At 38.9% G+C, this 17,542-nt stretch overlaps 1 protein-coding gene across 1 annotated transcript in view; it reads right to left on the minus strand.

The window, feature by feature from the left end:
* The window catches only part of LOC311303354 (protein NLRC3-like), a gene marked incomplete at its 3' end in the record, with an annotated part of 46,473 nt that extends 32,388 nt beyond the window's left edge, over positions 1–14,085 (minus strand). Inside the window, exons 1-5 of the mRNA XM_084429778.1 lie at positions 13,803–14,085; positions 13,091–13,195; positions 3,331–3,415; positions 2,853–3,048; positions 955–2,761 (exon numbers count right to left, since the gene is read on the minus strand). Of these exons, the coding sequence (XP_084285904.1) occupies positions 955–2,761; positions 2,853–3,048; positions 3,331–3,415; positions 13,091–13,195; positions 13,803–13,849 (2,240 nt within the window). The 5' untranslated portion in view covers positions 13,850–14,085. The remainder of the gene's footprint in view (positions 1–954; positions 2,762–2,852; positions 3,049–3,330; positions 3,416–13,090; positions 13,196–13,802) is intronic.
* Positions 14,086–17,542: the final 3,457 nt, after the last annotated feature.

The following is a 17,542-nucleotide window of genomic DNA, read 5'->3' on the forward strand; positions in this document are numbered from 1 at the left end:
CAATAATCATGTCTTCGGAGTCAATGTGTGCCTGTTCCATGCCCGACGCAGGTACCGGGGTGGAGGGGTATTTACGACAGTGCAAGTATTCCACAGCGACTCTAGGGGTCGCTGTTTGACAAAAACACAATTTCTCCACAGTGTGCCTTTAAGATTTATAGTATAAATGACAATGAGTTTTACATTTGTCTTGCAGAGGAGATTCTGGGGGGTTAATGATTTCAGCATTGAAGTTATGTAAGAGCATATGTGCTTTATAGCAGAAGTTGAAGGGAACTACATATTGAAAGTTAGTGAAAATAACTATAAACCAGTGTTGTATGATAACAACTGTTGTGCTTCATCCTGTGCTAACTCAACCCTATAAAGCCTAATGTATCATATTTGATACATTAATGTCTAAGGCCTCTAAATGATCAATTTGATCAAAACTTTACTTAAAAAAAAAACTGCTGAAAATCTACTACATGCCTTCTGTCATCTGATTGATAGTTCATACTTTTTGGCAAGTAAAAGGCCTTTCAGTTTAATTCTAAATCAGTGGTTCTTTTTTCTTCTTTTTTGCTGTAAAATCTTTACTGATTAAAGTAAACCTTAGAGTACTTCAAACTAAGAATTTCTTTATAGTTATTAATATTTCAAGATTACAATTATTAGATTAAAACAACTATTTTGTTTTAGAAAAACCATGTTAAAATGTATATCAAATATGATTCAACAGGGTTTTGATAAATGTTTATTTGTATCTCTCAATCATCTATCCATTGCATTGCAATATGTTTTGCTCATCACAATTAAAAATACAGAACCAAAACTAGTAGGAAATTTAGCATTTAAAATTCAATTTTATTGGGAGATATAAAGTAACAACTGATAATATATGTATTTTAAATAATCTGTTACACCCTGGATTAGATCAAAACATGACATAACATAACATACTAAGTGACTTACAGAGCTCTTCTAGAGGCTTTGATGACTGCCAATAATCTGATGAGACACTCGTCTGATTTCTTGAATTTCTGAAGCTCAAACTCCTCCAGCTCTTCCTCTGATGTCAACAACACAAAGACCAAAGCAGACCACTGGGCAGGTGAAAGGTCACCAGATGAGAGACTTCCTTTGCTAAGGTGGGTCTGAATCTCATCCACCAGAGTTTGGTCGTTCAGTTCATTCAGACAGTAGAACAGATTGATGGATCTCTCTGCTGGAAGATTATCTTCTAATTTCTGCTTGATGTACTGAACTATTTCTTTGTTGCTCTGGTCATTGCTGTCTTGCTGTGTCAACAGACCTCGTAAGAGTCGTCGATTGGACTGGAGCGACAGGCCGAGGAGGAAGCGAAGGAAAAGGTCCAGGTGTCCATTGTCACTCTCGAGTGCCTTGTCCACTGCAGTCTTGAGAAAATCAATCATGGTTTCATTTCTGTTTTCCTGTTCTGTAAACTCATGTTCAAACACACTTGTCTTGTTGATGTCCAGAAACAGATGTGCATAAAGGGCTGCAATAAACTCTTGAATGCTCAAGTGAACAAAGCAGTACATGGTACCAAGAACGATCCCTGTTTCCTCCTTAAAGATCTGGGTACACATGCCTGAGTACACTGATGCCTTATAGACGTCAATACCACAGGCTTCCAGGTCTGTGTCATAGAAGATCAGGTTGTTTCTTTCCAGCTGATGAAATGCCAGTTTCCCCAGTGAAAGGATGGTGTTTTTATCCCAGGAAACATCTGGTGTGTATTCTCCATCATACTTTCGGCGGCTCTGCTGGATCTGAAAGCGGAGAAAGTGTGTGTACATTTGAGTCAGAGTCTTGGGAGTGTCTTCAGTGTTTGATTCCTGCAGTGTTTTTTTCACCACATTATTTCTTTTCTCCTCCAGAATGTTCTGGAGAACCGTGGCTGAAATCCAGCAGAAGACTGGGATGTGGCACATGATAAAGAGACTCTTTGATTTTTTAACATGATCTATGATTGTGTTGGCCTGATTCTCATCCGTGAATCTTTTTTTGAAGTACTCTTCCTTCTGTGCGTCACTGAATCCTCGTATCTCTGTCAGCCGGTCGATACAGTCAGGAGGAATCTTACTGGCAGCTGCTGGTCTGGTGGTGATCCAGATGAGAGCAGAAGGAAGCAGATTTCCCTTCATGAGGTTCGTTAGGAGAACATCCAGAGAGGCTGGTGACGATACATCACGCCACGTCTCATTACAATCAAACTTCAGAGGGAGGCGACATTCGTCCAGTCCATCCAGGATGAACAGCACTTTGAATGGATTCCTTCCTGTAAGGTTCAGTCCTTTTGTCTCTGGGAAAAATTGAGTTATAAGGTCCATTAAACTCAGCTTTTCTTTCTCCATTAAGTTCATCTCTCTGAATGGAAGAGGAAATATGAAGCGGATATCTTGATTTTCTTTTCCTTGAGCCCAGTCCAGAACAAACTTTTGCACAGAGACTGATTTCCCGATGCCAGCGACTCCATTTGTCAGTACAGTTCGGATCTCCTCGTCTTGTTCAGGTGCTTCAAACAAATGTGTGCATTCAACCTGTATCTCTTGTGCTTCATGACGCCTGGAAGCAACTTCAATCTGTCTCACCTCATGTTCAGTATTGACCTGTTCACTGCCACCCTGAGTGATATAGAGATCTGTGTAGATGTTATTCAGAAGTGTGGAGTCACCTTGCTTCGCAATTCCCTCAAACACACATTGATACTTCTTCTTTAGGCCACATTTCAGCTGACGAATGAAGAACAGCTCATCTAAACACAGGAACAGAAAATAGATAGTTTTAATCTTAATTTTCTCTCCTCCATTTATAAGTGACAATCAGACAGATGATCAGACTCTTACCTTCTAGAGCATCAGCAGCTTCATCTTTCTTCATCTCTCTCAGGTAATGTAGTGTGAGATCAAGAGCTGCTGCTTTGATACTGCATCTATTCTCATTAAAGTCCTTCACAAAGTGTTGTGTGTTCTCATTTTGTAATATTTTCTTAAACTTTTCCAGTTCATTCTTCAGAAATATGATTATTTTGCTCTCAATATCCTACAAACAAAGCAAGTAAAATAAGAGACAGAACCACATCATATTTGGTCAAAACTATTTATTCAGTAATTCAAAATATTTGTAAAGAAACCAGATAAAAACCAAACATGTCAATCAGCTGCCATTTAACACAAAGAGTACAAAAACAACACTTGTCTTTTTAAATTTTGATTATTATATTATGGGTTCTTAAAATTTTTATTCTATTATTTTTGCAAAAAAAAGTTCAGTAAACTATTTGTTTGTTATAAATATAACATGTATGAAAATGTGTTTTCCAACCTGGAAGATCCCTAGGAGATTGTCTTTGAAACTCTTGAGGTTCCTGTGAGTCTGAACGTCTGAGTCTAATGTCTCACATTGAAGCCTGTTAGCCAATAAAATAAAACACTGCATTTTCAGGCAAAATTGTATTATTATTTTTAGCAGAGAACAAGAAAACATTAGCAATTTAAGTTCCCTTTCAAAAGCTACAATCGATGCTGCGCTGCTCAGCGCATTGGGAACGTCTTTAAACGTGACCAGCTGTGAATATAGTGTGTAAACACGTCAATAGAATTGACCTGGAAGTAATATAGCCTCGGTCGGTGACGTCATCAGCGCGCACCCACGACGCAAGGCTATAAATAGATGAGCCACAGGTGCATTGTCAGGTCTTTTGTTTTCAGACCGCTCTGTGTATGTGTGTCAAGCAATCTCTCTACAAAACTCTTCAGATCTTTGTTAGGAGTTAGTGTTCAAAACTGGCAGTGTGCAGATTTCTCTCTTTTCTCTCATCTCAACATACAAGTGAAAAGAGTACAAGTTAGAAGAAATCAGCTGGTTAAAAATGAGTGAACAGAGTAAGCGCTGTGTCCCTCCATGTTCTCGTCCTATGTCAGAACTGGATACACACACTTACTGCTTTGTTTGTTTGGGGAAAGAGCATGCTGCCCTTGCATTTGAGCATGATTGCGAGCACAGTGGAATGTTCACAGTTAAAGTGCTTCGCGTTCGCTTTGTTTATTTCAAAGGGGTAGCGCCCACAATGATTGTGGGGCTCGCGTGTCGATCTGGCTGAGAAGCGAGAGACGGTGCGTCCCTATCGCTCACTCTCTCTCCAGATCGCGATGTCCTTTTGCCTGACTACCGAAGCGTGCCACGGCGCTTCTTCGGCTCGAGTAGAGCAGTGGTTCCCAATTCCAGTCCTCGTGACCCACTGCTCTGCACATTTTGTAGGTCTCTCTTATCTGACACACTCAGTTCAGTTCATGGAGTCTCTCCTAATGAGCTGATGATCTGGTTCAGGTGTGTTAAATAAGGGAGACATACAAAATGTGCAGAGCAGTGGGTCACGAGGACTGGAATTGGGAACCACTGGGGTAGAGGACATTGAATCTCGTGAGTTTGCCGCCTCCGAGCGTTTCTCCCGTGATAATAAAAGGAGAACTGCTTGGGGCAATCGCTCGTGCAGTGGCCAGATTACTCTGATCACAACAAAAAGAGTCCCATAAAACACTCACAGTCTATAAATGAAGATTGTAAATATTTGTGTCTTGTGTCCTCGACATCGAGCCATTCTACTATCGCGGGTACGAGGGCACGCGATTATATGATGCTGCCTCAGTTTGGAGAGATGCTCGAGGGCTCTCTCTCCCCTGGGATCAAATTATCAGATTCATTTTAAGCGGTCAGGCTGGTACTGCGCTGTACACCATGGCTGTGTTAAAGGCATACCAGGCTGATCTTATGAAAGATTTAAACACAGCCTGTAATCCAGACCGTGTTTGCTTGTCTGATTGATTTTGTTTGTGTTTATATGTATTGTGTATGTGTATGTGTATATATATATATATATATATATATATATATATATATATATATATATATATATAAAATATTGTCTGGCTGTTCTTTGGCCACATTTAATTCTGAGCAATTAAAGCTGCCTCCGAACACTTCTCTCGTTATGATAAAACGTTTGAGAGGTTCTCGAGGTGGTGACTCGTGTAATGGCCGGATTACAGCTAGACTGCCCTCCTTGAGGATCTCCATGACGTTTACTCGTACATGGGGAAAACCTTATTCTTCGTGCATGTTTGTGCCCTTAACGCCTTAAGACTATCGTGTGTGCAGGGGTGTGTGGTTATACGATGATGGGTCAAGTCCGAAACAAACTCTTGCTTCTCTTCTTTTTGCTCATCATCATTTAAGGAGGGTTCAAAAGCAGAGTGTAGCGAGTTGCGCTCCCCCTCGTAAAAACTGGGGACCTGCTCGTTGCACTCTGCAGCCTCATAATAGACCTAAGACAAAATCCTGAGGGTTGTTTTGTCCCAGGTTTGTGGGGGTGTGCCCCAACGGGACGAGGCATGTAAATCAAACAGCTTCTACCTGACACCCTCACGAAACCACTGTACTTCCTCGCCACCTCTGGTGATTCGGGGGGCAGCGGTTTCCAGCGAAATGTTAGATGTTCTGTTGCTTCCTGCTGTCATCCAGGATACGGAACATCTAACATCCCCTCAAAAGGAAGTGTTAGGACTTCAGAATGAGTACAGCAACGAGACACAAGAATACCTCCAAAAATGAAAACTCGAGAGAAAGAGAAGATAAGAAACGATCAACTAGGCCTGCTAAATCTAGCCCGCGTGCTCCAAACTTACTGAAGTGATGGAAGAACTGAAATCGTTAAGAAAAGAAAATCAAGAGGGGCATAAACAAACAAGAATATCACTGACAAAAGTGGAGACCTCGGTTGAGGACTTAAAATGCCAAATAAATGGTTTGGAGAGCAGAATCGGGGAGACGGAGGAACGGATTAGTACTGCTGAGGAGACTGGGATGAGACACGAAAGAGCGCTACGATATCTACTGGAACGTGAGGCGGATCTCACAGGTAGATGCGAAGACTTACAAAATAGACTTCGCCGGAATAATCTAAGAATATATCAAGTTCCAGAGGGCTGCGAAGGAGAAAACACGGCGGAATTTGTTAAAGGTCTGCTCACCACAGTTCACTAACCCAGATTTCCTCCCTTCTATATGGGATAGTGCCTTTAGTGGGGAAGAGAATGTTTAAAGATAATTAATAAAATTTTTGATGGAGAAACCATAAGATATTTTTCTCAATTATGTGACAAGTTTACACTGAGATTGAATGATCTCTTTAGATATTTACAATTACGACTCTATATTACAATTCATAAACATTGGGACATAATTAAAAGATCTCCAACATGTTGAAAAATATTTTATCAATATTATTGAACATGATCTACCTACTAAAAACCATATAGCACATATTTATGGGAAGTTAATGCAGGACCGATCTGATGACACATTTCATATCAAAAGAAACTGGGAACTAGAGTTAAATACTGTAATAGAGGATGAGATGTGGATAAATATATGTGCTGGCTGTCATAAGGGTATCAGCAGTCAAATGTGGAAGGAATTTGATTGGGAAATGAAAATGAGATTCTTTAGAGTTCCACTGGTGGTTGCCAAATTTGACAGTACTTCGCCATTATCATAATGCTGGAGAGGTTGTGGGATGGTGGGGGACTATGTGCATGTATTCTGGGAATGTCCCAAAATACAAGCGTATTGGCAGGGGGTTAAAAGGGAAATCAATAACGTTTTAGAAAGAGATATTCCAATGCACCCATAATTTTTTTTGCTTGATGGTTTCCCCTCAGATCAGTTCAGTAAATCCCACTCATTTGTATTGCATATATTGTTAATGGCAGCTAGGAAGATAATCACTGTGAACTGGATGAAGGTGCGTGAACCCACTGTGACAGAATAGACACATAGACTGAAACAGATATACATGTTTGAGAAGATGACAGCAGACTTGCAGTTGAAATCTGACATTTTTCGACAGGAGTGGGCACTAATTGAAAATTTGCTTGAAATAAATAGATTCAATATATGAAGAGTTCGGTTGCAAAATGCGTTAAACGCCATTTTTTGACATTTGGATTTTATTATTGGAAATCACTGTTCAGATGTACCTTAATCTATGTGTGAATTGCTGCCATTAATAAGATTTAAAAATGTACATTTTAAGCCTACTACAAAATTTATTTTTTCACAAAACGCGATATCCGCCAGCCCAGTTTCTTTACAAAGTGCGATATAATGGTTAGGCTATAGAACGTTCAGGGTGTCACGCGAGGAGAGAGTCACCGCCGGTGAAGTGCTCCGAGTTTGCTTAGTGATTTAACGATAATATCAAAACAAAAAACATATATTTTTAAAAAGAGGATTCAATAGGCTAACTAAAAAACGTTTACCATTTAATTGTTTATACTGTAGGCGAGCTGTCAGTCACGTATACACACACACACACACACACACACACACACACACACACACACACACACACACACACACACACACACACACACAAACAAAACATTGATTCACTAGCTTTTCTTAATGGTATTACAGTAGTAGAATATAGCCTAAGGTGGATATATAGCGTTTAGCCAAAAAAAAAAAAAAAAAAAAAATTTTTTGTTGTTGTGTATGTTCTGGCCAAAACTAACTCAGAATCTTATTATTATTAATCAATCTTTGTATATACTAATCCATATATTTATGATGTATTATTTTTTTAACCAATTTAAGATCTTTGACAATGTTAAGATAAATATGTTGCATTTTGGCATGGTTTTTGACTTAAGAACTATTTATGGACATAAAATTAAATAAAAAAAAAATCCTGGATTTGAAGAATATTGTGTCCCTGGCCTTCACTGAGCTCAAGTAATAGTTTAATGTACAAAAAATTGTGAATGAACTTGACTGTTGATGTCTTAAATAATAATGTCAAATAACCAACATTTCTCCAAATGGATATATCTCGTTTTGCAACGAAACTCTTCATATGTTAATGTTTGAACAATGCAGATAATGTACTGGTATGTGGTGTATTCTATGAAGTGCTGTCAAGGATTTGTGTATTTAGAAACAAACTAATTTAGAGGTCTTTAGAGTCGCGTGGAAAGACAGTATGTCACATTATAAAAAGGCCCTAAAAGCAGCCAGGGCTGAGCACCTCCGCAAACTAATAGAAAATAACCAAAATAATCCAAGGTTTTTATTTAACATCGTGGCTAGACCAACAAATAAACAGATGTCACCTGAGCAAAATATTCCGTTACAGTGTAGTAGTAATGATTTTATGAATTTCTTCACTGAGAAAATAGAAAGCATCAGAAACACAATTGTAAATGTACAATCTTTAATGATGTCTTATGATTCAGCCTCAATTATCGCCCCTCAAGAAAAACTACAGCGTTTTACAACTATAGGACAGGAAGAGCTAAATAACCTTATCATTGCATCTAAACCAACAACATGTTTATTAGATCCAATACCCACTAAACTACTGAAAGAAGTGTTACCTGTAGTGGAAGAGCCTCTTCTCAATATTATTAACTCGTCTTTATCTTTAGGTCATGTTCCAAGAATATTCAAGTTGGCAGTTATAAAACCTCTTATTAAGAAACCACAATTAGATCATAATAATCTAGCAAATTACAGACCCATTTCAAATCTTCCATTTATGTCTAAAATACTAGAAAAAGTGGTGTCCGCTCAATTGTGCTCTTTCTTACAAGAAAATGATATCTATGAAAAATTTCAGTCTGGATTCAGGCCGCACCATAGCACTGAAACTGCGCTCGTTAAAATTACAAATGATTTACTTCTAGCTTCTGACCAAGGCTGTATCTCAATACTAGTTTTACTTGATCTTAGTGCTGCGTTCGACACTATAGATCACAAAATACTCTTAGAGCGACTACAAAACTACACTGGTGTTCAGGGACAGGCATTAAACTGGTTTAGATCGTACTTATCAGACCGCTACCATTTTGTCTGTTCAAATGGGGAAAAATCGAAGATAATGCCAGTAAACTATGGAGTGCCGCAAGGATCTGTGTTAGGCCCTCTGCTATTCTCAATATATATGATGCCACTTGGTAATATTATAAGAAAACATGGAATTAATTTCCACTGTTATGCTGATGACACTCAATTATATATTTCATCACGACCAGATGAAAACAATAAATTATCTAAATTGACAGAGTGTGTTAAAGATATAAAATACTGGATGACGTGTAATTTTCTGCTATTAGGTATTACCTAAGGTATTACTTATTGGTAAAAAAAACTGCCCACAAAACCTCTTACCATACAACTTTAATTTAGAAGGATGTCCTGTTACTTTATCCACTACAGTAAAAGAAGACCTGGGTGTTATATTAGACCGCAACTTGTCTTTCGAAAATCATATTTCATATGTTACAAGAACAGCCTTTTTCCACCTTAGAAACATTGCTAAGCTACGTAACATGCTATCTCTTTCTGATGCAGAAAAGCTAGTTCATGCTTTCATGACCTCGAGACTAGATTACTGTAATGCTTTATTAGCTGGTTGTCCTGCATCCTCAATAAACAAGCTACAGTTAGTCCAAAATGCAGCCGCTAGAGTTCTTACTAGGTCAAGAAAATATGATCATATAACACCAATTCTGTCGTCTCTACATTGGTTACCTATAAAGTTCCGTATCAATTACAAAGTATTACTACTGACCTATAAAGCCCTACATGGTTTAGCTCCTGGGTATTTAACAGATCTTCTATCGCCCTACAATCCATCGCGCTCCTTAAGATCACTAAATTCGAGGCTTCTGGTCATTCCTAGGATATCAAAGTCCACTAAAGGAGGGAGGGCGTTTTCACATTTAGCTCCTAAACTCTGGAATGGCCTTCCTGATATTGTTCGAGGCTCAGACTCGCTGTCACAGTTTAAAACTAGATTAAAGACGCATCTCTTTAGCCAAGCATTCACATAATACTTACCTTTTATACTACAGTTGAATCAGATTAAATGCATTAATATTATGAACAGCAGCTACACTAATTTTTTCCCATCTGCTTTTCTGTTGTTATCTCGGGACGCTAGTCGTCAGCTACAGTTTGTATCCAGCCTCCCATGGAAACTACAGATGCCCCAACACCCGTGAAGAGACGACTCGAAGCCTGTGAAGAGACGACTCGACGCCTGTGAAGAGACGACTCGACGCTGGCGATATGTTTATGCCCTAAATTAATACATGATTAACTAACTGTATTTTTCTATGTACATTTCTGAAATGCACTTTCTGTAAAGCTGCTTTGAAACAATATGTATTGTGAAAAGCGCTATACAAATAAATTTGAATTGAATTGAATTCAATATTTATTTTAACTATTTGTTGTTGTTTTCTTTTTTGTTGTTTTTTTATTTTCTCTTTTTTTTATTGCTATGAATGTATGTATGTAAATTGAAAGTTCAATAAAAACACAGTTAAAAAAAAAGAAAAAAGGAAGTGTTAAAATTTATACCACTCTCAGAGAGTCTGGCAGCGCAGAAACTTCTGCCAGGCTTTTCTGCGTGGGTATTAAGTACAGTACAAATAGGATATAGAATCCAATTTATTAATCGTTCTCCGCGTTTCAACGGCATGGTCTCCACTTCCGTGAGACCGGAACTGGCGCATGTACTGTCACAAGAGCTACAATCTCTGCTGAGCAAAGAGGCCATAGAACATGTTCCTCTTCCAGAGAGAGAGTCGGGCTGTTACAGAGATACTTCCTGGTTCCCAAGAAGGATGGGGGGTTGCGTCCAATCTTCGATCTTCGAGGCTTAAACCGCACAGTCAAAGCGCTCAAGTTCAAGATGTTAACTGTAAAGACGACCGTGTCGCAAATTCAACATCACGTTTGGTTCGTCATAATCGATCTGAAGGACGTAGCCATGTTAGGTTATGTTAGCCATGTTAGGCTTGCGCTTCGACACTGAGATCAATCTACGCTCATCTTCTCTCTATGGGGCTGAGATGCAACACCAAGAAGGGCGTACTCTCTCCCGCCCTGAGGGTAACATGCTTGGGGTTAAATGGGACTCTGTCACCATCGGGGGCACAACTGTCTCCCGCTCGTGTCAAGACCAATTTTAAACACCCTAAGCAATATCTGGCTAGGTCAGGACATTGCATAGGTCTCATGGCAGCTGCGTCCACAGCGATTCCTCTGGGCCTTTTGCACATGAGACCACTTCAGTTGTGGCTCAAAATGGGGGATTTCATCTATACAATCCCCAAGGGCAAATAAAGGCAAGAGCACTCGCTGAGTGCTTCGTGTCCTTTCTAAAAATCCATGTTTATGGTAAGGGTTACGCGCTGAACGCTTTGTTCACTTTCTAAAATCCATGTTTATGGTAAGTCACGCGCTGAACGCTTTGTTCACTTTCTAAAATCCATGTTTATGGTAAGGGTTACGCGCTGCGGCTTCGTTCTCTTTCTACGTGGTTCAGACCCGGTTCCTTGCCTTGGGTCCCACTTTAGGTGCGTCTTGCTGTCGCCTCCCTGATGGGCTGGGGAGCGGTCTTAAGTGGTCGTCCAGCTCAAGGGGAATGGGAGGGTCATCAGCTCAATTGGCACATCAACTGCCTCGAGCTGATGACTGTATTTCTGGCCCTGAAATACTTTCTCCCTCAGTTGCGAGACTGTCATGTCCTATTGCGGCACAGCGGCAGTCTCTTACATAAATCACCAGGGAGGTCTGCGCTCACGCAATCTGAACAGAATAGCGAGGCAGATCTTTCTCTGGGCCCAGGAAAAGTTCCTGTCACTCAGGGCAGTGTACATCTCAGGGCACCTGAATGTGGGAGCGGATTTACTGTCCAGACAGAAACTACCGATGGGGGAATGGAAACTCCACCCAGAAGTAGTCAAACAGATTTGGACCAGATTTTACGAAGCGGAGGTGGACCTCTTCGCCTCTTATTAGACAGCGCATTTTCCCCTCTACTTCTCTCTGAGTCACCCTGGATGCGATGGCGCACACATGGCCCAGAATGTGCCTGTATGCGTTTCCTCCAGTTTATCTGCTCCCAGGAGTTCTAGCCAGAGTTCGCCAACAAGGGTCTTGTCTCCAACTGATAGTGCCGCGTTGGACGAACAGAGTTTGGTTCTCCGAGATAATAAATCTCCTCAACAGCTCGCCATGTGTGATTCCTTCTGTCTCAGGCGGAGGGCACGGTATTCCATCCCAGGCCCAGCCTCTGGGCGGAACGAGATGCTGCGCTGCATTGCCGTGCTGATGATGTCCCAGGACTGCTCTTCAGACAAAATATCCTGACGATGCACCTGTGCCTCATCTAATGATGTTTTATAAACAAAGTTCGGGAGGAGCACGTTCAAATAATCAATCAATCAACCAATCTATCAATCATCTCATCAAACAATTACCATGTCTACCCTATCAGCATGAGAGGAAGCATATATATATTCACTCTGTCAACTCACCTAACTTCCTTGACAGTTTCAGCATCCCTCCACCACCCCGACTCCTCACCCTTGGCTTGTTCTTTCACAGCCAGGAATACGGGGGGAGTACTCTGGGTTCGGGCCGAATACCGAGCCCGGAGCCCTCTCCTCGGACAGCACGCCAAATACGCATTTATTCTATCTGACTTATTTGTAAGTGTGAACTAGTGAATTTATAGCCTCGCGTCGCAGGTGCACGCCGATGACGTCACCGACCGAGGCTATATTACCTCCGGGTCAATTCTATTGACATGTTTACACACTATATTCACAGCTGGTCACGTTTAAAGACGTTCCCAATGCGCTGAGCAGCGCAGCATCTCGTTCCGCTTTTTCAGGGAACAGGGTTACAGTCAAGTAACCCGGAACGATTTCACTGTTATCTAGTATAGGATCTATTTAAGTATAAACATAGTGAATTCTGCATTGGCAATAGGTATTTTAATATGTTGAGCAGTAGTTATGTAAGCAGACTCAAATTAATGCATATTACAAAATAAATTATTATAATTCAAATAAAAATTTCGATCTTTTTGCTGATGCTCCCTTTGGGTTTTTATAGCACTGCTGTTTGTAAATTGGAAATATGTTTGAACAAATTTTTATGATACATATTTGCTGAAATATTCACTAAAAGTCTATGTGTGACTAACAATAAGAAACACTTGAAATACCTTTTGTTAGTTGATGGTTTTCTCTCACTGAATGTTGGTCCTTTATCTTTTGACCAGTCACTCTTCACAGACACAGAGCTGGACACATGTGAGCCTGATCTTACACTAATGACACAAAGAAGAGAAAGATAAAACACTTTACTACATGAAATACTTAAGTCTCATTTGAAAGGGTTTAATGTAGGGCTGCTTGAGTACGGCAAAAATTCATATATAATCAGATAGCCGTCATATGTGCCGTTTAATGCGTTTGCAATGTGCTGTCATGGTAGAAGTTCTGTATGTTAGTTAGTTAGTTAGTTATTAACTGTGACATTGTCTATAAATCCCTGTTTGACATGTATATTTGACTTGTTCTAACTGAAATTTCCACATTATTTACATTTACTATCCATTAAATGTGCACCTTTAAACCATAATGCAGAACACTTTAATCTGGGTTGTTACAGGAGAACTTTACATGTATGGTACATTAAACATATTTAACAGAGCTAAATGTTCCTGTAAATTAAATATGAAACCAGTTTCAAGCCATTTTAACCTGCGACAATCTAAAAACATTTCTTGGAAGTTCTAAATTGTTTTGCACAGTATTTGACATGGCAGTGGTGAGAGCAAACACTCCTTGTTGATCAGACTATGTTCTGTACAGGACAAACCTGAAACTCCAGTAGTGTTTAAACTGATTCTGTGAAAACAGTCTCAGTCTTACCTCTGTTTCTTCTTAAAGAGAGAGAACTTTCCTCGTTTCTCTGACATTACTGCAGATAAACTGCCACTGGAAACAGCTCAGCACTGGTGTCTTTGTGTTGGTGAAGACACTCAGATGCTCAGCATGACCTGGACATGACAATGAGGCACTGAGATTAATATCATGATAGTTCAGAGGGATAAACACATAATGATGAAAATGTAGAACTAAAGACAAATGTTAGGCCAACAAACGACACACACACCTCATGCACTGCACTTTATCAGTCACACTGGACTCTGACTCACCGTTATTCTGAAGGTTGGGTTTCGTTTGGGTTTTTTCCGACACTGGTGCCAAATCGATACTTTTAAACCGGTACCGGTAAACGGTAAAAAAAAGCCTCAAAACGATGGTGAATGAAATTAAGGAAACAGCTTTTATATTGATTTTTTATTTTTTTTATAAATTCTTAAAATCGAAAAATATATTAACATTTTAAAGTAGCCTATATTTAATTATATACATATAAATATAAGTATAATACATATAAATATAAGTAGCCAAAAAAAAAAAAAAACATTCACAATAAAGCCACCTAACCCAACTACAATAATTTAGCAAACAGGTATAGGCCTAAGTTTTAACTTATGTTATAACTTAAAATAATCATTATCACACTAACTGAAATCCACTCATATTCCCCCAGATAACTGTAATGGTGGAAGTATTAAAGCTTACTTGCAGTAGTTCAGACGCTCTTGTCCTACAGGAACAGAATCCAGAAGTCTTTAAACACTTTCAGTTTGAGATCTGTTAAGACTCACCTGTGCAATACTTTATGACTGATGTGTGTCATGTGGTGCGATTCAATCATTAGTAGAAATCAGTCCAGAGAGTCGGTAGTAAAAGAGATTCTGCGTCATTATCTGCTTTTTTTCATCTAAAGACTTTTAATGTTTAACAGCGTTCTGAAACATTATATAAACGAGGTTACACCTGTGTTGTTCTTCTAAGGTTTACTGATGTTTGTCAAACCGGCTTTGGTGCTTTAGCGGCTCCAGCTGGACAGAGTTTGGAGCGACACTCATCGGCTGCCATAGACTGGTGGATTATATTATATGTTAAAGATACCCTTAAATGTAATAAGATTGAATGGTCTGATGACACTAACCTTGAGTGTGTGGGAGTAGACATTATACTTTCTACAGAAATGACATTCACAGTCATATGCATGTATCGTAAACCATCAGCTAAAATAGATTTTTATAGCAATCTTAAAACCCTTATTAATCTTACGAATGTGAAAAAGGAGTTAATTTTAATAGGTGATTTTAATATTAACTGGGACAATAAGAAAGAAAGAAAAAACCTTAAACAGATAACTGATTATTTTAATTTGGAACAATTAATTAAAACGCCAATCCGAGTAACTAACCGTTCCAAAACAAGAATAGACCTAATCTTTACAAACAAACCTGAAAGAATTACTAAAACCTACAACCTTTAAACTGGTCTGTCTGATCATAATGGACTCTTGTTTTCACGAAAATTGATCAAAACACGATCTCGTAACTCCAATTTTTCAAATAATTCTTTGTATCATGACATAATCCCCAAAAGTCAACATTCAAATCTGGAAATAGCCCTAAATGAGCAGGATTGGGCTGCTTTTGTCTCATGTGAAGATGTTATAGACAATAGTGTCACTTTCCACAGTAAGGTTAAAATGGTTATGGCATCATTTATTAAAAAGGTGAGGCATAGAAGAACAAATGACAATGACACACCATGGCTTCATAATGATTGCAGGTTGCAAATGAAGATAAGAGATCAATTACTTAAAAGGGCGATTAAAACTGGCCTTACCTCAGACAGACAACTATTTACATCAGCTAGAAATAAAGTTATACAAATAATGCGGAAGGCCAAAGCACATTTTTTTATGACTATTATTTTGTTTTGTGCTCTTTCTTGCAAGAAAATGATATCTATGAAAAGTTTCAGTCTGGATTCAGGCCGCACCATAGCACTGAAACTGCGCTCGTTAAAATCACAAATGATTTACTTTTAGCTTCTGACCAAGGCTGTATCTCAATACTAGTTTTACTTGATCTTAGTGCTGCGTTCGATACTATAGATCACACAATACTCTTAGATCGACTACAAAATTAGCGATCTTCTATCGCCCTATAATCCATCGCGCTCTTTAAGATCACTTAATTCAAGGCTTTTGGTCATACCTAGGATATCCAGATCCACCAAAGGAGGGAAAGCATTTTCACATTTAGCTCCAAAACTCTGGAATAGTCTTCCTGATACTGTTCGTTGCTCAGACTCGCTCTCCCAGTTTAAAACTAGATTAAAGTCGCATCTCTTCAGCCAGGCATTCATATAATATTTTTAATCTTACAGTTCAAATTACAATCCGGCCTCTAGTTAATAAACGCCAGAGGAGAACTGGCCCCCGACTGAGCCTGGGTTCTCCCAAGGGTTTTTTTTTCTCCATTGGGTAACCTGATGGAGCTTTAGGACACCATTAGGTCACTTGATGGAGTTTTTCGGTTCCTTGCCACTGTTGCCTTTGGCTTGCTCAGTTGGGGATATTCTGGGGATATCTAATTTGATTTTATCAATCAATAAATTCCACTAGAAACAAACCTTGTTGTATTATTTTAATTTAATACTGTGAAGCTGCTTTGATACAATCTGTATTGTGAAAAGCGCTATACAAATATACTTGACTTGACATGACATGACATGACTATTATTGACAGTGGAAAAGGGAATGGTAAAAAGATCTGGCAAAGCATTAACAAACTAACTGGTAAACAGAATAAACAAGATAAATTAACTGAACTTAAAATTAATAATGTATTGGTGAAAGATCCACTCATCCTAGCATCTGAGTTAAACTCGTTTTTTAAAAATTCTGTTCAAGAAATATCTCAATTATTCACCCCATCTGAAAATGTTTCTTCCCCTGTTAACTACACACAGCCTATATTTATGATAGAAGAAATTACAGAACCAGATGTGGTCTCCATCGTTGATGAATTTAATACTTCTAAAGCTAAGGATGAGTTTGGATTGGACACAAATTTCATTAAATTGCACAAAGAGTCTTTAGTATGCCCTATTACACATGTGATTAATCTATCAATTAAACAGTCTGTTGTTCCACCAGATTGGAAGATGGCCACAATTACACCAATTTTTAAAGCAGGGAGCAGATTAGACATCAATAATTATAGACCAATCAGTATTTTGCCTGTTATATCTAAAATTATTGAAAAATGGATAGCAAAACAATTAATAAAGCATTTAAATATATGTGGCTTTCCTCTGCATCCCATGCAATTTGGCTTTCGTGCCCATCACTGTTGATGTCTTTATTGAAAAGGTCAAACATTCGTTAGACACTCATTCTGTTGTTGCTGCTGTTTTCCTGGATTTGAAAAGGGCATTTAATACCGTCAATCATCAAATGCTCTTGTCTAGACTGACAAACTTCAATTTTTCCGAACAAGCCATCAGCTGGATGAACTCATACTTAACCAACAGAATGCACTGTGTCTCTGTCGACAATATTAAATCTTCTCACCTCGAATGTCCAGTAGGAGTCCCGCAAGGCTCCGTACTTGCACCAATTCTATTCTCCTTATACATTAATGACCTGCCTACAGTATGCCAAAACATCATTATTTTAATGTATGCAGACGATGCAGTAATTTTTACACATGCAAAAACTGTTCAAGACG

This window comes from Rutilus rutilus (assembly GCF_951802725.1).
Source record: "Rutilus rutilus genome assembly, chromosome: 14".
NCBI lineage: Eukaryota > Metazoa > Chordata > Actinopteri > Cypriniformes > Leuciscidae > Rutilus > Rutilus rutilus.